Raw genomic sequence first — 22637 nt, 5'->3', positions numbered from 1 at the left:
CCGTCCATCATCCCCTTTTGTATCGCTTTGATATTATACATAGACAACATTATAGTTTTTAAAATCAAACCCAAGAGACGGTTTCCTACAGAACACATCCTGAAGGTATGGATTTCTAGGCCCTTTTATTTGTGATAAAGAAAAAGGAAAGTAAAATAAAACAACTGCCTAGGATCACACAATTTAGTCAAGTGGGGAATCCGGGTTTCACATTGCACAACTACGCCTTTAGATTTACATGCTTCCTGTCCCCTATGCCCATCTTACACAGCCCTCTGACTAGCACTCTGCGGCCCCCGGTCATACCACAGACCAAGCTTCTTTGCCCCGGAAGATGTTTGCGAGCACCCATGCGCTAAGGTGAGGGCAAGAGACATCGGCTGAAATTTGCAAATCACAAATGGAAGCAGTGGGAGAGGTGGTAAAGCGTAAGCAAAGATCCCTGACCAGCTCATCCATAATGCATTGCCTTTGGAATGTGGGTGTGGGAACCTGGATGTGAAGTTTTGGCATTTAGGCGTTTTTTGCTGTGGCGATGAGATCTAAGTCTGGGTGACCCAATGATAGAAGAATGGGAGGAGGACTTATGGGTTGATCTTCCGCTCGCGTACTTGTTGTTGTATCCTGCTGATGAGATCTGCAAAGTCGCTGTACACTCCCGGCCCGCAGGTACTCTGCTAGGAGCTTAATATTGTGTCGCAGAGCCCACATTCAGATGTTCTGCACCAGATGAGATAGCTGAGAGGACCTGGTGTTCCAGTTTTTACAGATAATACATCGCAGTCATGTTGTCCGTTTTGATAATGATTACTTTGCCAATGAAGTGGGGAAGAAATGCTTTCAGCGCTGGATGAACAGCTAGCATCTAAAGGTGATTGATATGGAGATGTGTTTGTTTGACAGTCCAGTGTCTCTGCACAGTCCGCTCCCATGAGTGTGCCCCTCAGTCTGTGAGTGATACGCCTGTTATGGATCTCTGCGGAAATGGGTCTAGAAATGGCTGTCGCTTTAGAAGACCTGGAAAGAGCGGCAAGCTAGACAGCTGACCAACACTAGAGATTCCAGCTGTCCTTGCGCAGAGTCCATTGATGTGCTGAGCTTTCTTGCAACTGGCACATATTGAGTCTGGCATGAGGTACTATGGCTATGAATGATGCCATGGTGACTATGAGGCGCATAACTGTTCTCACTGATATTTGTTGCTGAGGGTGAAACTGTGGAATGAGTGTTTGAAAGGATCGAATCCTTGCAGCATTTGGATAAGCTATTCCCATGAGCGAGTTGAGGATGACCCCTAGGTAAGGTTGTGTTGTTGGAGGGGATTTGATTGCGTTGACTGTATGGATAGTTTGAGTGTGTTGAAAACACTTCTGGTAGTTTGTGTTTTTGTTGAGCCAGTCATCCGAATAAGGGAAAATGTGTATGTTTGGCCTGTGTAAGTAGGCTGCTACTACCACTAGGCATTTGGTAAACACCATGGGGGCGTTAGTGACTCTGAAAGGAAGCACTTTGAGCTGAAAGTGCTGTCTGTTTAATATGAATCAGTGGTACGGACAATGTGCTGGGTGAATTGGAATGTGGAAGTATGCATCCTCTATTTCTAAGGCGGCCATGAAGTCACCTTGTTGAAGTAGAGAGACGACATATTAACGAGTGACCATGTGGAAGTGCTCTGAGGTAATGACCCTGTTCAGTGGTCTGAGGTCCTGGATTGCACGAAGAGACACGTTCTTTTTGGGAATAAGGAAGTAAAGTGGATAGACTCCTGTGCATTGTTGGTGTAATGGCACAAGTTCTACCGCTCCATTTGTAGAAGAGATGGACTTCCTCTTTGAGCAGCTGCTGATGGTGTGTGGGTAATTTGTGGGAGCAAATCATGTTGGGTAATGTCCAACACCCACTGGTCAGAGGTGATATTCCCCCAACAGGTGTGATGGGGGAATGGTAGGTAAATCAGGGCTTGGTGGTGGAAGGTTTGGTAAAACCTACTTCACCCCTGCCTCTGTTATTGTTTCCTCTACATGAACCCCTATAATATCCTCATGGGGAGGATGTTTGTGTGTGGGGTTTATGAGAGGAGGTGGATGTCTCAGGGGAGGTTGCCTTGGACCCTCCATGATAAAGTGAGAGGCGAAAGGAGCCATGGTGCGATGTTTGTAATGCACCCCTTGTTTTCGCCATCTCGATAGCCTTTTTTTCTCCAGGAGGGTGTCTACCTGGGATCCAAAAAGATATTCCCCATGAAAGAGGAGAGCTAGTAAGTTTTGATGAACTTCCAGCTTAAAGCCAGATCCCCTTAGCCAGACATGTCTTAAGTATTAGGCTTAGATTACCAACTCAAGCTGCTGTGCCAGCCATTCCGAGGGAAAGTGTATTGTTGCCTCTGAAATTAGTTTTCCCTATGAGGCAATTGGATATGCCCTCTTTTTGTACTCCTTGGGAAGATGTTGGAGAATCACTTCCATTTCATCCCAGTGGGCCCTGTTATAGAGTGATAAGAGAGCAATGGAGTCGGCATTTCACCAATGATTGGTAGATTGTGCAGCCGCTCTCTTACCTTCTGCATCTATCTTTTTGCTCTCTTTAACCAGTAGGGACACATCACCAGTTGTCTGAGTCTTCCCTTTTATGTGCTTTGGCTACCACTAGGAAGTCAGGTGTAAGGTGTCCCTCAATAGACATAGGGTCAATTGGTGAGGGCTTGTACTTTTTATCGACATTAAGTGTGATGACTCTAGCCCTAACTGGGTCGTTGAATATGCCCTGCATGTGCCTGAGCATACCCTGCAGCAATGGCGGATACTGTTTCCAAAGCTGATTGAACCAGAGGGTTTCAAATACAAAAATTGCCCTCTATAGGCTTAGTGTGTGGGGGTACTTTATGGAAAGTAGCCACTCTACTTATAAGGTCATGATAAGTTGTTGTTTCATCAGGGGGAGATGGTGTGGCTGGATATAGATCCAGATCTATTTTATCTAGTGGTTCTGTGTTATAAGAATCTCACAGATCTTCTTGAGGTGGGATAGAGTATTGGTCATGTTTCCAGAGTCTTCAATAGCTGTGTAACTTTTTAGCTCTGAAGCCGATTTCAGCAATGGTATTTTCGGTACTGATTTTTTCGGCACAGAGGTGGAATGTTGTTTTGGCTCTGAAGCTTTTGGGTCCCATGGTCAACTAGAGCCCAAAGTAGAGAGCTTGGGGTCAACGTGTGCTGTTTGCACTGTTTTTTTAGCCCAGTGGCTGGACGTGTCCAAGGCAGCAGCCAAACAACAGTCTTGGCTTTTGAATGTTGGGCTATTCGAGTCTTCGTCGACATTTACTGTGGCCGGGATGGAGGTGGAGCGGGGAAAGTACTCACATTTGGCCCAGGAGTGATGTTGTGCATTCCCATCTCAGTGCTATCATAGGGCGAAAGGTTACCTTCAACAGTGGCCGATGGATGGGCCGCTTCCTAGAGTTCTGGGTCTTCTGAAACAAAGAGATCAGGTGTTTGTTTGGTGCTGCGTCGAGACACCTTGAGTTGTTGAGCCCTTTAATCTCGGAGTGTCTTTTTGAATCTTAAAGACTCTCATGCCTCGCTTGTTATCTCCTTGAATTCTGAGGACAGGCACAAGTTGCACACCTGAAGTAGGTCTTGTGTGGCAAATTGGCACTGAAAGATGGGCAGAAGCGAAAGGGCTTCCATTCCATCATCAAGTTAACATTCGTTGGAGTGAACGTTTCCGAGAAATTCCGCCCGGATGGGCGATGGCTTATGAGGATAGCAGTCGAATAAAAACCGCCAAGACAAAATGGACATCAATGTAATAAGTAGAGAAATAAGGATTGAATCCCGATTGAAGCAATACTGACGGTAGATGGTGTTGAACCTGAGCTGAGGAGCACACGTCCAAATCTGATTTTGGACAAAACTATTTTACAATGGAGTCGAGGACAAGAGGAGGAGTCACTACAAGAAGAGGAGTCACTACATCTTGTGACTCAAAAGACTTCTTTGAAGAAAAACAACTTGCACACTTCCAAGTCCAACACTAGATGGAGGACTTGTGGTAACCATCTGTACCTACAGCCACATATGCCTCAAATGAAGAATTAGTCTATTGTTGACCGAATTTCCTGATTTTCCACATTTTCAGGATACACGGTGTAACTAGGACAAGGGTGAAGCAATACCACCGACAGGAGGCACCACAGTAGCAGCATAACGACACCCCGTCCATTGGTCTACCACCAACTTGCAGGACTTCGAGATTGAAGTGCTGCCTGGTTAGAGGGGCATGGCAGAATGTAACTGAGGGGGCGAAGGGCCCAAAACCTGAATATAACAAGACCCGCCTGGTTGGATGCAGTCTTATCAGGAGCATTGGAGTCCGGGCGCCAGAGGGCTAATCATACCGCCACTCCAGCACAGGCTGCCAATGGAGAAACCCAGCAGGAGGACCAATCAACTGTGCGGACCAGCCATGAAAAGGAAGGCCCGCAGGAAGCGGGGTGTGGCCAGAAGCTGTAAGACACTGTAAGGGGACGACCGAACACGGAAGAACACAGACGGGAAGGAGCCGCAGCGCCACTGTTCAAAGCCGAAGAACAGGAGCCAGAGAACACCAGTGTCTCAGACTGGAACCTGGACCAGAGCTCTGAAGATGACGATCCGGACGTGTGAACCGAGGAGTGGTGGATCGTCAGGAGAGCCAGCGGTCCAGCCGGAACCCTGGGGAGAGTTGGGGCTACTGAAGTGAGTGGGAAAAGGAGGGGCGGGGAGGAGCACACTGAATAATATCGTACCGCTCACCACTGGGAGCCTGCATCACCCGTTTTAAAGGTTTTTATTTCTTTTGGTAATTCTTTCTTTGTTTTATTAGTTGCACAGTGTTGGGCAGTATACAGAGAAACGTACGGGCCCATTTCCATAGAGGAGGTCGGACAAAGAACATAACTGCCTTCCTAAACGACATCAACCTGCAGATGTGAAAAGGAGGAGGGGGAGCAATTAAAGGGCAACATGACCTCACTAATCATAAGAGTGTCTGAAAAGGGAAGAGGGCGAAAGGAAAGTTTGCCTTGGTCAAGTGCTTCTCTATTATACAGTTATGAAGGCCTCTCTGGGTGTGGTGAAGGTTGTTCTTTTCACTCCTCATTTTTTTATTGGACAAACCCCCATACTCATCATTCCTTTTGTGTTCTCTCGAGCTGCCTGGGGACGTCTGTTTTCGGAAGCCTGTACGGTGTGGAAAAGAGAAGAAAACAAAGGCATAGAGCAGAAAAAATGGACAAACATCACAACCGGACTGGACACCAAAAGAACGTTATCACGGCCATACCAAAGTATCCTGGGGAAAGATTTAACTCTTAAAAGCGATACCATTTTCTTTCTAAGAAGATCATTGCATGATTACCTCTGCCCTGCTAGTGTTAAAAAAAAGTGGACAAAATTGAGAACCTTATCAGGCCTCCGAGATTTTGGTTCCTCCCATCTCTCCGACAGTCACATAAACCTGTGCTTGCAAAATTGTAATCTTATTTGGTAAGGTGGTCACAAATTAATGTACTGATGTGGGGTAAGACACAAATGGTTAAGATGAATGTTATGCCTTGATTCAACTATCTTTTCTACTGGCTCCATTTAGGCATACCCCAACAAGTGATGAACAGTATATTTATATCTTCAAAAACTTTTAACTGGGGAGGGTGCAATCCATGCGCCAAAACGGTCAAACTACATGTGGTAACTGAGAGCACGGGCCTCCGACTGTCACATATGGAAACATACTGGCTGAAGCACCAACTAGCACATATACAATGCACTGGAGACACTAAAATAAAAAGGTTACAGAGCCCACACTTTGGTAGGGGAAAATGTAGGCTGCATATGAATGAGCTCATAGGGTGCAATACTGCAATGGAATACAAATTGGAGGCACACACAACACGGGGACAATGGAATCTAGAGCCATCAAATCCATATCTGATTTTCTTGCCGTGGGGCACCTAAAAATGTGGTCCATGAAAAGTACGGCCTCTATAGTGATGTAATTTTTGGGATTATCAACATCTTATCCACTGTCTCAGGTAGCTACTAGATTCACCTCCATTAGTACAAAGACATCCACTATACTCGAAGAGTTAAGGAAGAGGAGAACATACAAATGTCTGGCATACATCAAATTCAAATAGACCACCAATTTTTTTATCCAGTCTCCCAACACTTGAGAGAGTAGTGGACAAATAGTTTACAACTGACCTATTTGGATGACGATTGATCAGAACTTATGTGCTCCTATTTTAAACCATGTAAGGAAGCACATTGGAAATTGAGCTGTGATAAAATGCTTCACAGGTTGTATTTGTCTCCTAAGAAGTTCTCCCTCAGGTAAAATGTTGTAGAACTGACTCCCCAGGAATATATTTTGTTCACCTGCTCTGGGAGCGTACTGCACTGAATCCATTCTGGATAGAGGTTAGAATAACACTGCAGATTACAATGGACTTGTACTCTGAGACTGCCCATCAACGGGCACGCTGGATGACTACTGCATTAGCCACAGCAAAGCTTTGCATTTTAAGACTGTGCCAGGAGACTGTCCCACCACAGATTTCTGGCCATGGGAAATGTAAGAAATTACCTCTTACGAACATATAACCCACAGCCAGTATGACCAGTTAGATATATTTCAGGAGGTTTGCGACAGTTTTATCCAGGATCTCTGAAGCCTCGCCCCTACGGGACGCATTCTACAAAGGAGAAAAGTTAAGATGAGTTATGTTAAGTTACATTATGGGAATTAGTTATCTCAATTTTACACTTGGAGTGATGCACGTAGGAAGAGGGGTTCCTGATTTGAACTACTAAACCAGCATGTGTACAAAAGGAGGGGTACCAGGACAGGGGCAACAAGTTTGATTTAGGGTTAGATCTATACTTTGATCATACCTTGGCATGGTCTCTTAGTTCTTCAGTAGAAATGTACTTTATAATACAGGATTAAACGGGTGGGTTTTGTCTCACAAGGCATTAAATGTAGGGGGAAGCTGGAGTTGTAAAATAAGAACGAACATACACAATGATTGTAATCGCTTTGATTGTATAAATGCTTGGAGAAAAGAAAGTGATGAAGTTAAAACTCAGTAAATACATGTTCAGACCAACAAAAGGCTCAACACTGGGGAGGGTTAATGGGTGAGGTGTGTTGGGGGAGGGTTAGGAGGGGTTAGAGGGGAATTGGATTGGAAGTTCTTGAAGTGTTAAAGAAAAAGAAAAAAGTATTGCTTTGAATAAAAGCAATGTGAGCAGTGGAAGGTTACAAGTCAACCAATCCTAACACCGCACAGACTGAAATTCTCCTGGGCAATACAAATATAAGATTAGAGAGGAAAGCCAGAGAATCCAGAGGGGACAACTGAGATAGACAATAAATCTATCCAATCATCCACAAGGGGCTGACCCAAAGCCCAGTTTATGTACATTGGAAACAGGAGCCAGCTAAAGCTGTCCTGTACCGAAGACCTAAAACCAAGGTGCCTCCTGCAGTGAATAAATCCTCCAGCCCACCCCAAAGAAACATGTTGATTAGGAGGTAAATCTCTGTGTTGTTTAGTAAAATGTAGTTGAGCCCAAAAGGAGTCATAAAATTACGCCTCTCCTGCTTGATCTGACAGTCCTCGTGGCGAATGGTCTCAACTAGGATGTGTAAGAAACATGGTTAGAGGCACAACAAAGTTCCCACTGTTAGAAGCTTACAAACTTGCAAACCACAAAGGATACATTGAGGACATCAGGAAGGATAATAATGGTCGCTCTCAAAAATGCATGCACCCAACTATGACTGTTTTGCCATCCCCCTTCTGAATATGAGACTGAGTGAGAGAGGACCACAGATGCTATGGCACCCACAAGCTGGCATCTGAAAAACCAACCTGAGTATGGCAGTTTCAAATTCTACACCATCTAGTTTCTACCTCACAATATGACCACTCACCCCTGTATTAATCCTTTCCCAGCTGTAAAAGCACTGCTACAAGACACCTGTTCTGTGTTTCAGTGAAGAGTTTCCTCCCACTGACAATGCTTAAACGTTTCTGTAGATATGTGGCATTGTGCTTCCGATGCTCCTACTCTGGTTACTAATGTTATTTTTAGACCACAAATATTGAATGGATTGAATACCTATATTCCAGCCGCTGCTGCATATTCCAAGATCTGATGTGCTTGAACAGGAACCAGAGGAAGTGAGGCTGGGCTGTTAGGCGTAAGAGAAAAATAAATATTCACTCATATTACATCATGTGTATAATGGTCCACAGTTAATGCATGTCCTTCATGTATATCAGTCCAATACATAATTATTTGTGCATAGCACAAATGATAGAGAAATAATATAGAGCACTGCTCAGAAGTACAAACATCATGCCTAAGGAGGTGGACAAGTCTTAACTTCCAATTTAATATGACTTGTGGGTGTTAAGGTACATAATGAAGGCTGCAGTATGTACAAATGTCTATAAAATTGAACAACACAAGCCAGTTCTTATGATCATGTACAATGAAGGACCATCACCTGAGAGCTCAAGACATGAAGGTGAATCTCCCAGCAACTGTGAACTTCCACCATAAAAACCTGTCACCAACCTTCTCTGTCCTCTAAACACAATGATCCATCCAGATCCATTGTGAACTCCCAACCTGAGAATTCAGCCCCAAATTCTCTGACCCTGAACACGCTGTCTTATGTGACTTCGTATTATGGTGAAGATCCATCCCCCATTCGCCAGAAATTATCTGCTAAAAGACAACTCAGTTCAGGTTATATGCCTAGCAACTAAACTACATACAAATGTAATCTATACTAAAAAAGGTGAAAAGTGGAAAAGTTATCTTAAATTGTTGGGTGAGCAGGTTGACAGCATCTGTTCTGTACACTACACAGCAAAATATAGCATTTTGGATTTTGTAGCCTACAACCCTGTGCTCACCAAATCAGGTAGACATTTTCACTAGAGAGAAAAACATTCAGAAGACCTTTAGGTCACAGCATGTAGATAGTAATTAATTGCTCAGTATCAACTACAACCTAAGTTCAGTACAAGGGCAAACGTATATTTACATATATAGCACCAAACCTTTTATGCACAAGGCAAATTTTTGAGCAGACGAAACATGCAACTTACGTAGCGACTGTGGGAGACTGAGTTTGAGAAGCGATGTGGGAAGGGACCATAAGACGGCAGGTACCCCCCCTGAAGACGGCCAGGCCCCTCAAACACACTGCATAGCATGGCTAGTGTCTGTACATCATGGAGCTGACAGTAATAAGACAATCTGGTAGACAGAGAAACAAACAAGTTGGTCATTAAAAATGAAGGGAGAAAACCTTAATGTTTATCAGTGTGACAGTGGGGAGAGAAAACAAGCTACAAGACAGGAAAGAGAAGAAAGGATCAAGAGAGCAGGGGACAAAGAAGGAAATGCTGAATCAATACACAGTAGTGAAAATACACAGAAGAAAAGAGGCTGAAAAGAGAAAAGGCAGCCTAAGAGACAGAAAAGTGAGACAAAATCAAGTAGAATAAAAAAAAAGGTGTAAAAGGTAGAACAGGATAAGAAAGTGTTGAGTATCAACTGTGAAAGGTAAGCCAAGCCAGTAATCAAAAAATAATCTGAGAAAAAAACAGAGTGAAAACAGAGCTACAGAACAGTAGGTGGTCAAAAGAGAATAGGGGGTAGGAGTTAGCACAAGTTCATGGTCTGTCATTATAATGTTGCAGTTACAATTAAAACCTGCTCCACTGTTATCGTTCTAGTTAAAAAGAGAATTTGGGAAATAATGCTCTCATATCTGTAGGTTAAGGTAGCCTTCTTGTCTCTCTCCTCACTGAATTTCTCAATATTAAAATGAATGAATCAATGAGCTCACAAATGAATATAAGATCTTTATTGCTTGAATAATAAAAATCATTGCAATCAAAACATCTTCACAATCACACAATATTTAAAAACGGTACCACAAGTGTACGAGTTACTTACCTTTGGTAACGATGTATCTGGTAGAGACGTTGTCTAGCCGCAGATTCCTTAACTTAGAATATCCCCAGGTGTCAGACTGGATCCGGAATTGTTTTGCAGCAGCACCTCTGCGCGCCGGAGGACGGTGCCACAAGACCCCACCCTGACGTCAGCGAGGTCACATAAGTCCCTCCTGGCGCGCTGACATCAGTTTTCTTCAGAGAAACTTTTCCACTGCACAACGCGGAGGAACCAACAAAACACTGTGAAAGTATAGGAACAGTGTGCGAAGGATGAAAAATCCGTGAATAAAGAAGGAGGGTGGTGCAAGACACCATCGTAAAAGACAGAATTAGACAATCTCTACATATAAGTGAAAAAGCTGCGAGAAAGAACCCTGCAAAGCGAAGCGAAGACCGTTCCCCAAGTGCAACAAGGGAAGAATATCTCAACAGACAAAAATTGACTGTTATTACCATGTAGAACTGTGCCGTCCAGCAAGAACGGAGCACAGAAAAGAACAACAGTCCACTGCAGGTAGGTATGAAAAGACTGGAACTTTCCCCATAGTAATGGAGGTCTGAAACAGAGCTCAACAGATCCCCAAAGAAGACGACTATAGAGGAGACAAGAGCCTCAATAGGGAATGCAGGAGGGAGGGAAGGCAGCAGGAGAAGAAAAGAAGAAAAAGATGAATCTCCTGATGAAGGTGAATCAAAAGATACCATTTTACAGAAAAGAAGCCCCTTGGAGTGAGTCAGCCGTATATGGCAATTCTCAAAGGGGCGCAACAATGTGAGCACTCATGAGAGAAAAAACAATGGCAACTAAAAGAGGCAAGGGAGAACCCCACTTGGCTAGGTCCTCGCAGAACGGGGAGGATGGGTGGGCGTTAAGGAATCTGCGGCTAGACAATGTGTCTACCAGATACATCGTTACCGAAGGTAAGTAACTCGTACATCTAATAGAGACATCTAGCCGCAGATTCCTTAACTTAGAATAGATACCACAGCCATACCCCAAGGGGGAGGTGGGTCTGCGACAGAACAATAGAAAGTGCCCAAGCACTGAGCTGGTCAACAGAATGACAGACAATGGGGGAGGCTGTGGTGGGACAGCCAGACAGCAACCCAATTAGCTTGGAAGAGCAAAAGATAACGGGATGCAAGACATCCCAAAAATGCCAGAAAGGTGCTACACCATACCTGTATAAGCATAAGATGTAGAAATGGCACCGGCCATATACCAGAACAAAGGAGAGAGAGAGAGAGAGAGAGAGAGAGAGAGGAAGAGGGACCACTCTCAGCTTAATGGCGCACTATGTGGACACCTACCAGAGGTTGAGGAAAACATGAAGAGATACAACCAGAGCCTGCCAGGCTAGCCCACGGAAGGAAGGCCGGAGAGGCTACAGCCAGGAACCAAAGGGGCAAGAGGTAGAAACTGAGCTATGTTTTAGAAGTGCAGTCACGGGAACAAGAAACACGCAAAGTGCACACCCAGTCACCAAAGGAGGGACAGGGGCGAACAGTAACAATTTGAAGCACGCTGATGCGGGCCACCACTGAAACATGCACAGAGCAGACAGCCAGAGACACAACAAGGTGGCATAGCTAAAATAAGCATAGAACTAACTCATAAAATACAGATATGTGGGGTGTAGACCCTAGGACGACTGACATCAGAAGACCTATCCCGCAGGCACATCCGATATAGTATAGGGTGATACCTAATGAAAGGGGCATATCCGAAGGAAGTGGCAGCAGAGGCACCAGAGTACCAACAGGTGTAGAAATGGATGGAAGAATCTCAGAATTCTAGACCAAATCCTCCGACTGGGAGTAAAGTAACCCTTGTCCAGAAAGTGAGATCGCTCAGTATCTGAACACCAAGAAGTAAGCAGTATAAAGCTGGGGAACCACCCCAGGGAGTGGGACGCAAAAGGGACCCTACTGGCAATCCCGCGTGCATCCCTGATAAGCTCCCTGACACATGGAGACATTGGACCAGACCTCGCAGCAGAGAAGAGAAGTGGAGATGTAGGGAGAAGAGTACCCATGGAGATATAGATGATATATATATATATGTATATATATATATATATATATTCACTGAAAAAACCATAGGTTATAGACCATATTTAGTTAGGAATTAGCATTTAGAAAACCTTATTTTACTCACACAAAACCATTGAAATTCCATATATAGTTAGTTGCACTAACTATATATCGCGCACCCGCAATCCACTGCTGATGATGTCACATATTACATCATTCATGACATGGTCAGTGACATCACTGATGACATCTCAAATGACATCACTGATGACATCACTGATGACATCTCATTTGACATCATTCTTGTGCTAATACGATAAACCTCTTCAGACTCTAATATAACCTTAGATACACTCAGTGTATACAGACACTCACACACTGTCACTCATCCATGGAGTTACTCACACACCTAGTCAGTCATGCAAAGAAACAATCTCACCTCCATTTCCTCAACTATACAGTTAAACACACCTTACTTATTCAAACATATACTAACACATATTTACTCTCTTATACAATCCCTGATACAAGTTCACAATGATCCATACAGCCACTCACACATTCAGTGGCTCTCATGCACAGTTATTTATATATGCCAACTCTCACATGTACTGTGTTTTACATATGTACTTACTATGACATGTAGCATTGAGATATCCATTCACTCATCAATACACTCATGCACACAGTCAACCGCCCATGTAGCTTTTTCCACATGCACTCTTGAACTCATACACCTAGTGAATCAACTGCTCACACATCTATGCACAGAGTCACACACCTCCCAGCCACCCCCACACAAACTCAATCTCCCATAGAAATACTTGGGCAACCAATTAATAACACATATAGCCTCTCGTATAGCTAATGATCAACACATGCAGCAGTTTACATCACAACAGACATAATGATGCACAAATTAAGACAGTTTAGTCACTAACCCATGCATTCAGTGAGACACATTTAATCACTCACTCATACAGTCAGTCACGCACCTACTAAATCCTTCATCCAGACACTTATACATCCACTCATTCTTCAATATCTAAGACATATTTTAACTTTACAGAAACATACAGTCACTGGATGTTGTCATCAGTGATGTCATTTGAGATGTCATCAGTGATGTCATCAGTGATGTCACTGACCATGTCATGAATGATGTAATATGTGACATCATCAGCAGTGGATTGCGGGTGCGCGATATATAGTTAGTGCAACTAACTATATATGGAATTTCAATGGTTTTGTGTGAGTAAAATAAGGTTTTCTAAATGCTAATTCCTAACTATATATGGTCTATAACCTATGGTTTTTTCAGTGAATTTTCAAGGTTTTGTAAATGCTAATTCCTAACTATATATGGTCTATAACCTATGGTTTTTTCTGTGAATTTCATTGGTTTTTTAACAGCTAATATCTGTAGCTGTAAAATGTATTCTTCTTTAAATCCAAAAATATATTTTATATGTTTATGAATAATTTTTTTTTAAAATATTTTTTTTTCTTCGTTCCCGCTTCGCGAATCGGGAAGCTTCCCGTTAGCTGACCTTGATGCCGCGAAATAGACCGCGAGCCGGTAAACGTTTCTTTACCGCAAGTGCCGCGTTAGAAAACAACATCGTGACGCCTCCCGTCCGCATGACGTTTCACGTTGTCGCGTGATACGTCATATGACGTGCTACGTTAGCGAACTGGCACGCGAAGCGAGTCGCAAAGCGCAGGTTTCTGGAAGCAAACCGGGAGGCCCTGCAAAGCGCTTAACGTAAACACAGCAAGTCATGTGACTTGGTAATAACACTTTTCATTGGTTCATTTCACTTTTGGTTTCCTAATGATGTAAGACTAGGTCATATAATCTAAAATGAACACTTTTGATTGGTTGAGAACTCTTGTTTTTCCCAAATGATGAAAATCCCTCCTTCTTTCCTCACTCTGACTTTCATCATTGTGAGAGAAAGACCCTTTGTGATCACTGAGCAATGGCTTCTTTAGTAGCTTCAGCTGGTGCTTCCCCACCACCTCCACCACATCCAAGGAAGAGTGGACCACCTGCTCAAGTTGTAATTCAACAAGAAGAAGAAGAAGAGGAACAGGAGGACGAGCACGAAGAGAGGCAGTTTTTGCCTGAGCAGCCCAGGACGTCTCACCGGAAAGAAAACTTCATTTGGCAATTTTTTAAAATTCCCAAAGGTCAGAAAAAAGTAAATGCAAGATACGTAACTTGCCTTATATGTCAAGATAGACTGTCCAGAGGGACCGACAAAAAATACAGTTTCGGAAACTACACAATGCATCGCCATATGACTAGGTGGCATCCTAACAACTACAGTGCTGCACAGTTTCGGAACGACCTAGATAATCTCCCTATTATGGCCAGAAGATCTGTTGTACCGGAAGTAACGGGACCAGAGGGCAGGGAGATGGTGCCAAATATACAAATGAGATTTGGTGATGTAAAACACATCTGCGCATTTTGCGATGGATTCATTTCCTACGGAGAAAAAAGCATCACTCTGATCAACAGAGCTATTGACTATCATATGCAAGTTTGTCCGAAACGCCCAAAATAATAAATACTTCTTTTTTTTGTTTTGTTGCTCCTGTTGAGCCCTTTACAATGAATCGTTTTCATTGCCCCCTCCAAGAAAAACCCCAAAAAATATAAAACTGTTCCGAAAAATTCAAAAACAGTAAAAAAATGTTCAGAAAAATAAAAAATAAAGTTCTTTTCAGAACTACCTCCCCGTTATTAAAAAATTGGTACAATATTTGGAACTGTGCCAACCTCTATTTCTCTTAGTTCGCTTCCCAGTTCGCTCGCGGGTACGCGAACCGGAAGCGACCCAAAAACAGTAAGTATAAGGGAAGGAAACAGACACTTATGTTAAAAGAAAGACAGCTATAAGGGAGTAAACTAGAGATACCATTACCCGTAATCCACTGCTGATGATGTCACATATTACATCATTCATGACATGCTCAGTGACATCATCAGCAGAGGATTGCGGGTTTTTTGGCAACATGCCTTATCCACGGTTTAATAACGCTGCCTTTTGCTTTATATAAGTTTTCAAATTGTATGAAATATATACCAATAGGTCGTTATGAACCTTTAGGTAGTGCTTTTCTTCATGAGGTCTGGTCGCTTCCATACACATACAGATGTTTCAAAGATGATCAAGAAGTTTATCTGAATGGAGAGGAATGCACTGAGACGCCAGATCATTCACTAATGTGTAGGCACATACATTTACACGGTTCATGCAACAAACACCGACCAAATATGGCTTGCGTGTTGCAAGGCACGCCAGTTCCTGCTATCATCCCCACGTTCAAGTTGTTGGAAAATGGTAGTTATTTGATGCTCAATAATGAAGATTGTTCTGAGTTAATTAAAAGTATTCCTTTTATCGTAACAGTAAGTGAACGGGTTATTTGCTGCAGAAATGTTCTATTTCCTCCCACACATGAACATAGGGAGTTTTCAATCTGGCCACAAATACCAACCTTGAGACACGTTTCAACGGCATGGCAAGAATAAGAGCTCTTTTGTCTCAGAGAGAGGTGGCCTTGAGTTCGGCCCGTGAAACTTTCGTACTTCACATAGCGAACACCCATACAGAGGTGCAAAACCTTTTTCAATTAACATTTGCCTTTCAATTTCAGCAACATGTTTCCGACTATCTGTAACGCATCCTCCACAAAGTCCCTGGTGCACTTTTTTAAAGTTGTTACCAGTGGTCTCGTGACTTCATTTGAGAAAATCTTTGGAGTCATCCCTGCTTCCTTTCATTGTATTTTCTGCACTCTGGTTCGTGGATTGGCATTTTTACTTGCATTACCAGCGGACGCTCTTGTGCTTTTTTACATTTTTAAATATGGATGTCCCTCCTATGCAACCTCCGACCCTGCAGCTGCTGACACTGTTCCGCAATCGCATGCTAGAATATTATGGCACAATGCCGTTGGCGATATTAAGCACGGCATATGGATTATCTTTTCGGTTCTCCTACTTCACCTGTGTCCAGCCTGTATTTCACTGCCTGACCTGTGATTTCGATTGGGCCATTGATTTGTGTCTCTGCGGACCGGTTTCTCCTGACGTCGACTTTAATCAGCTGATGACTCCTATCATTACTCACGAGTTGGTTTGTCCTGGCGAAAGGATTATGGCTGTGGCATTGATGCATGGACTACTTGGTCCCTGGAATTTACTGGCGGCAGCACAGTCTTTCTTGGAACAGAGCTTTCTTGAAAACCCACCGAGCTGTCCTCTGATGGTGATAGAGGATCCGGTGCTGGGAGAGCACGTATGTTCTTTTCCGCTTTTAAATTGGATGGCTGAACTGTTTTCGGATGAAGACGGTGACTTCCTATTGGAGGCTGTTGCAGCTTATTTTGCATACACAGTTATGTCATAGACCTTTTTCATGTTTGATATGCTGAGTACTAGCATTTCATTGACAATTCATTGACTTATTTGTCAAGTTTTTATTATTTACCTTGCCTATTGGCTTAAGACTCGATAAAGTACTTGGCTGTTTTATTTTTCTTTAGCATTAAATTTTCCTAGTTTTTAATGCTTTACCTTGCGGACCGTCCACATATAAACTTGCAATCTGCTCTCATGAGATGGCACTTCTATTATCTTATTCAGTTCGTTTCCGGATCATGAGGAGGTGTCATCTAGGTCCTGGATATCTTTACACCGTGTTAAGTTAGCATGGGCTCATTACCGGTTTAAACGCCATTTTTCCTTTTTTGCAACTTCTGCACACGACACTTAGTTGTTGCTTTAGCTTTCCACCTAGTAGTTCATCGTGGTTTACATGAGAATAATATGTTATTGGTCTACTATCTGCTTTACTTGTTAAACTATATCTGTACAGCGAGTGCTAAAGTTTCAAGAACAAGACGATACAGAATTGTTATGAGGTCTGATCTCCACGACTTCATACTCATAACATAAGTGCAACTTCTGCCAATTCTGGGCATGAGGCGGGTTTTATATTGCTTTGCCGAACACACATACACAACAGTTGATGCGGTTCACATGAAGAGAGAGCTGGTGTATGCTGATGTGATTCCTTCAAATCTAAGACACTAAAGTATGGGCACGCCCTAAACCAACACAAAGAGACCTTCTTAGCAAATAATATAATATGTGTATTAGGGAGGGTGAGATATAAGCAGCCGCGGGCCGTGGAGGGAGTTACGATGGGGCAGGGAGGCGGGGAGGGGGAGAAGCAGGGTGGAGCCCTCTCTACCTTGCCCCTCCCCCTCCCCGCCTCCCTGCCCCACCGTAACTCCCTCCACGGCCCGCGGCTGCTTATAAGTGTTGATAACTCTTATTCATTTACAGCATGTTAACATACTATCACCATTCACATTTTATGTACTAGTAACTATGCTGGTAATTTTGCTACTGATAATATGTGTACTTTTATTATCTAAGGTACTACGCCTGAGAAGACGGCATTAGTAAATAAACATTTCAAATACACATCTGTTCTTCTTAACTCCATGTTCTGGTTTCTAAGAAATCTATAACGACCGACTGTTCATGAGTTCCACGTATCCTGAGGTACTATAAGTTCATATTCTGGATTGTCTAAACATTGAGAGTTTGTTATATCCAATGTGACACTGTACCTAGCTTGCTAAATAGTTTTTGATTACTAACGTGAGTTTTGGGACACCCTAATTCGCCGAGGTTCCAATCCTCTGTCCACAGTTCTGTGTGAGAACAGAAACCCTGCGACAGGGGCACCCCCGACCCTTGCTGGAGCTTCATCACACTTGCGATACAACTCCAGCAATGCGCCACCTTTACGGCACAGATACATCACGCATCTGTGCTGTTTTTGCCCCATGATGCGCCGCATTGTAAATGCAGCACACCATAGGTGACGGAACAGCGGCACAGAATGACTAACACATCCCTGGTGATGCGCCAGTCATCATAAATGTATCCCTATGCTTCTTATCTTGTTAGAGATGAACCGCCATATGTATCATCAAAGTTATTTGCATTTCCTAAATAGCGAACTTTAAGGAATAAATAGCGATTCTTTACCATTCCTAGTTTGCGATGAGCTATTTGCTAATTAGCCGAATGTAGCCCAATGAAGCCCAATGTAGCCCAATGTAGCCCAAAGATGGCCGCCAGAGACGAAAAAAAACAAATGTAGCCCAAATATCAGCCAGATGTAGCCCAACTATAGCCCAGTGACAGAATGACCAATCAGCTTCGCAAACCTCCGTTACGCGAAGCGGAGCGCTGTTACAGATATATATCTTTTTTTGAACGTTAATTTCTCAAAATCCACTGGAGCACATATATTGAGACCTAGCAAAGGCACATCGGGCTACCAGTCCCTAATATTTTGCCAAGTTTCGTGCAAATCCATTCAGCCGTTCAATTATTATTATTATTATTTTTTTTTGCCCCGCGGGGCCCTTTTAAAACCTCCACATCAAACCTAGGGGGTCAGCGAGGATCTACTATGCCCCCTTATAGTTATTTCCCCCTTTGTTTTGACCTCCTCTTGTCTCTCGATCCTACCGAGAGACAAGATGGCGGCCGCTACGGACTGTTTGGAATGTTGACAGACGCCGGAGAACCAATCAGCTTCGCTTCACAAAGCTCCGTTGCGCGAAAAGTCCGCGAACCAGTGCGCTGCCCGGTCCGCTGTTACAGATATATATCTTTTTTTAAACGTTAATTTCTCAAAATCCACTGGAGCACATATATTGAGACCTACAAAAGGCACATCGGGCTACCAGTCCCTACAATTTTGCCAAGTTTCGTGCAAATCCATTCAGCCGTTCGGGCTAAAAGTGAGGCCAACCGCCCTATGGAAAACTCAATGTTAAAAACACGTTTTGGGACCCCCCTTTTTTCTCGGCCCCCACTGGACGAACCCCCCCCAAATTTTCAAGGGCTGCTCAGAAACAAAATGTGCCATTTTTCTGAAAATTTCAGCCAATTCCGTCCACAAACGCCAAAGTTATTAGACATAGAATTTTCAAAAAACCCATAGAGAAAAAATCCTAACTATATATACCTACTGGCGACCGCCAGTAGGTAATATATATATATATATATATATATATATATATATATATATATATATGCTCCAAGTTCCCCACAGGTTCGGGAAGCACTCAAGCCACGGTGTACATCCACACACCCACAGACACGTCTCAGGCAGCCGACGCGTTTCGAAATGATTTCTTCTTCAAAGGCTTGTACATGGCGGACTACGTATCCCAGAATACCTACAGCCTATCAGGAGGCAACTAATGGCAGCCTATCAGGAGGCAATAAATGTTATGGAATAAAGGTGTGGTCTTAATGAACACTGTGTACTTTGTGGAATTAAGCCTTTGAAGAAGAAATCATTTCGAAACGCGTCGGCTGCCTGAGACGTGTCTGTGGGTGTGTGGATGTACACCGTGGCTTGAGTGCTTCCCGAACCTGTGGGGAACTTGGAGCTTTCATTTGTCACGCGGCAACCCAGCCGTAAGGGGAAGCACCACCGCAGGAAGGCAGCGGGCCAGCGAGCTGGAAATCTTGTCCGGTTCTGAATGGAGCCATGGCACCTATAATTTACCACGCACGCCTCGGGCCCATTGGAGGGTCTTTTAATACAATTCCGCATGCAACTTGTACATGGTGGACTACGTATCCCAGAATACCTACAGCCTATCAGGAGGCAACTAATGGCAACCTATCAGGAGGCAATTAATGTTATGGAATAAAGGTGTGGTCTTAACGAACACTGTGTGTACTTTGTGGAATTAAGCCTTTGAAGAAGAAATCATTTTGAAATGCGTCGGCTGCCTGAGACGTGTCTGTGGGTGTGTGGATGTACACCGTGGCTTGAGTACTTCCCGAACCTGTGGGGAACTTGGAGCTTTCATTTGTCACGCGGCAACCCAGCCGTAAGGGGAAGCACCACAGCAGGAAGGCAGGAAGGCAGCGGGCCAGCGAGCTGGAAATCTTGTCCGGTTCTGAATGGAGCCATGGCACCTATAATTTACCACGCACGCCTCGGGGCCCATTGGAGGGTCTTTTAATACAATTCCGCAGGCAACTTGTACATGGTGGACTACGTATCCCAGAATACCTACAGCCTATCAGGAGGCAACTAATAGCAGCCTATCAGGAGGCAATTAATGTTATGGAATAAAGGTGTGGTCTTAATGAACACTGTGTACTTTGATATATATAACGAGCCACAACCATGCAACATGGTTGTTATAGGAGCATACCTAGTGCATTAAAAGCAGGTAGTAGCCGCATTTTAAGCGTGATAAACACCATGAAAACCTCCCAAGGCGGAGAATGAGGCATATAAGCAAGACGGCCCATGACGTACAGAAGATAACGCCAAAGTCACAACATTGAACTACAACGGCAAGATAAGAGCACCAGCAGGCCCACTTGACAAAGCAGAGCCATATAATAGCATACAAGTACCCCACATGGGGTATCGCACACCCCAACCATCGGGGAACACCTCTTAGAGCAAACCACAGTCAGAGGACCAGACACAACAATCTGTGGAACACTGCCACAGTAGGCTTACTGTCAGCTCAAAACGCATAATGCATCTAAAGGATGCTAAAGGAAAGAGGTAACCCCCCCCCCCAGAACACGCCTGAGGAATACAGGTCTAAGGGGGAGGGCGAGAGCCCGCAAGGAGGCGCTGAACAGCCGATTCGGCGTGGGCATCAAACAATAAAACCCCATCAAAGGGTAGATCAACAAGTCGCTGTCAGATATTCTCCGGGAAGACGCTATCCCGCAACCAAGCATGGTGCCACAGGGCAACCGAACCAGCCATAGACCGGCCTAAGGAATCAGCAGTATCCAAGGCCAAGCAGATTGTAAATTCAGCAAGGGCACGCCCATCCCGGAGAAGATAAAGGAGGTCAACACGGGTGCCTTCAGAGGTGGTGGAAAGCAGAGACCCTGCAGAGTCCCACAGGGCAGAGGTAGCCAGAGCCAGGACACACACTGTATTTAGTGACCGTAGGGCAGCGCTAGGGGAGGCAGAGATGTTCCGACCCCACAACTCTAACCACCTCGACTCCCGGGGGAGGAAGCATGAACTGAGGCAAGGAAGGGAAGGCAGTTTGCAAAACAAACCCACGCACGTCAGGGTGGACAAATAAGCAAACTGGATCATGTGGAGCAGGACGGTGGCGGTGCAAGACAGAACGAGCCACCGGATCACCGAAAGCTGGCCGAACCCAGGTGCCCAAAAGGGTATCATAAAGAGAAGCTTCAAAGGGCAGAAGCGGCTCCACATTTCCTGACCCACGGTAAAGGACATCAAGCAGAGGGTCCACAGACAAGGGAACTGAAGGGGGCTGCATGTTCAGAACACGAGTGGCCAATGAGACTGCTCTTAGAAAAGCCGCATCGGCCTCAGTAGCCGAGTGGAGAGGGATGTAAAGTAAGCCTTCCAAGACACAAGGGTGCGACCAATGCCCAAAAGAAGGGAGCCCCATGGACGAATGGGGGTCCTGATGGGGCTCTTGAGGAGGCGTGGAGCCTGCAGGGTCCAGGGGCTCCTGAGGAGGCGGTGATCCTGCCGGGTCCACAAATTCTAAGGGGGGTACAGGCAAGGATATATCCTGTGTCGTCGTACGTGAGGGCGACGCTAAACTCTCTCCAGAAGCTTCCGGAGAGGAGTCAACAACCCAGTGTCGATAAAACCACTTCGGTCGGCACGGATTGTGCCTCGTCCGGCGACGATTCCACGTCCACCACGACAAGCTACGCTTCCGAATAAGGAGATGGCACCGGAGCCGGGGAGGGAAGCCACGGGCGCCGACAGCCTCAACTACAACAGGCCCCGACTCCGAAGTAAGAAGCGGAGACGGGGAGGCGAGTTTTTCGGCACCGGAACAGCGAAACCCCGCCTCCGGACAGGCGGCCACCTGCCCAGAAGGCTGAGGTGTGCACGAAGCAAGGCTTCAAGCCGCAGCAACCACCTTTGACACCACAGGGAGCCCCACTGCACTATGTGGCACGGGAGGGTTGCTATGGGTCGCAGAGGGGGACCAAGCTGGGCCTCACCCTGAGGACACCATATCTTCGTCATCCCTGGAGGGCAAAGGATTATGTGGCGCTGGAGGCGAACCCACCGGTGAGTCCGTCGGGGACCCCGTAAGTAGCAGAGTCCAGAGGATGCCCTAGGGACAGGAGAGGCCCCAAGGGAGGCCTGCAGAGCCGCAGCATAGACCTCCATCTGGGTCCGAGTCGCCCCTGCACCCGGGTAGGGCGGATAGGGTAGGGGCGACTGCCGGGGGCACACGTCCAGAGGGGTCCGGGAACCAGTGCCCCCGACAACAGATGAAAGTGAGGTTGAGGACCTCGGCGACATGCGCCGTGACTTACCAATAAGGGGAAAACGACGTCCCTGGGCCCCAGAGGGTGATCAACGGCGCAACTGGAAACCAGAGGGGCCTGCCAGCGATGAGGAGGCCGGACGACTCGGACCGAAAGAAGCTTCATCCGGCGCTCCCGCTGGGACTTCGGCTGGAGGTGTTGGCAGACGTC

General features: G+C 45.0%; 1 protein-coding gene across 1 annotated transcript in view; it reads right to left on the bottom strand.

Moving 5' to 3' along the window:
• The window catches only part of WDR59 (WD repeat domain 59), an 885758-nt gene that overhangs the window by 117495 nt on the left and 745626 nt on the right, over nt 1-22637 (bottom strand). Inside the window, exons 22-23 of the mRNA XM_078670030.1 lie at nt 9167-9317; nt 8166-8238 (exon numbers count right to left, since the gene is read on the bottom strand). Coding sequence (XP_078526156.1) covers nt 8166-8238; nt 9167-9317 — 224 coding nt within the window. The remainder of the gene's footprint in view (nt 1-8165; nt 8239-9166; nt 9318-22637) is intronic.

Source organism: Lissotriton helveticus, chromosome 12 (assembly GCF_964261635.1).
Source record: "Lissotriton helveticus chromosome 12, aLisHel1.1, whole genome shotgun sequence".
In the NCBI taxonomy this organism is placed as follows: Eukaryota; Metazoa; Chordata; class Amphibia; order Caudata; family Salamandridae; genus Lissotriton; species Lissotriton helveticus.
The sequence above is the reverse complement of the archived record's forward strand: the minus strand, read 5'-3'. Positions and strand labels throughout refer to the sequence as shown.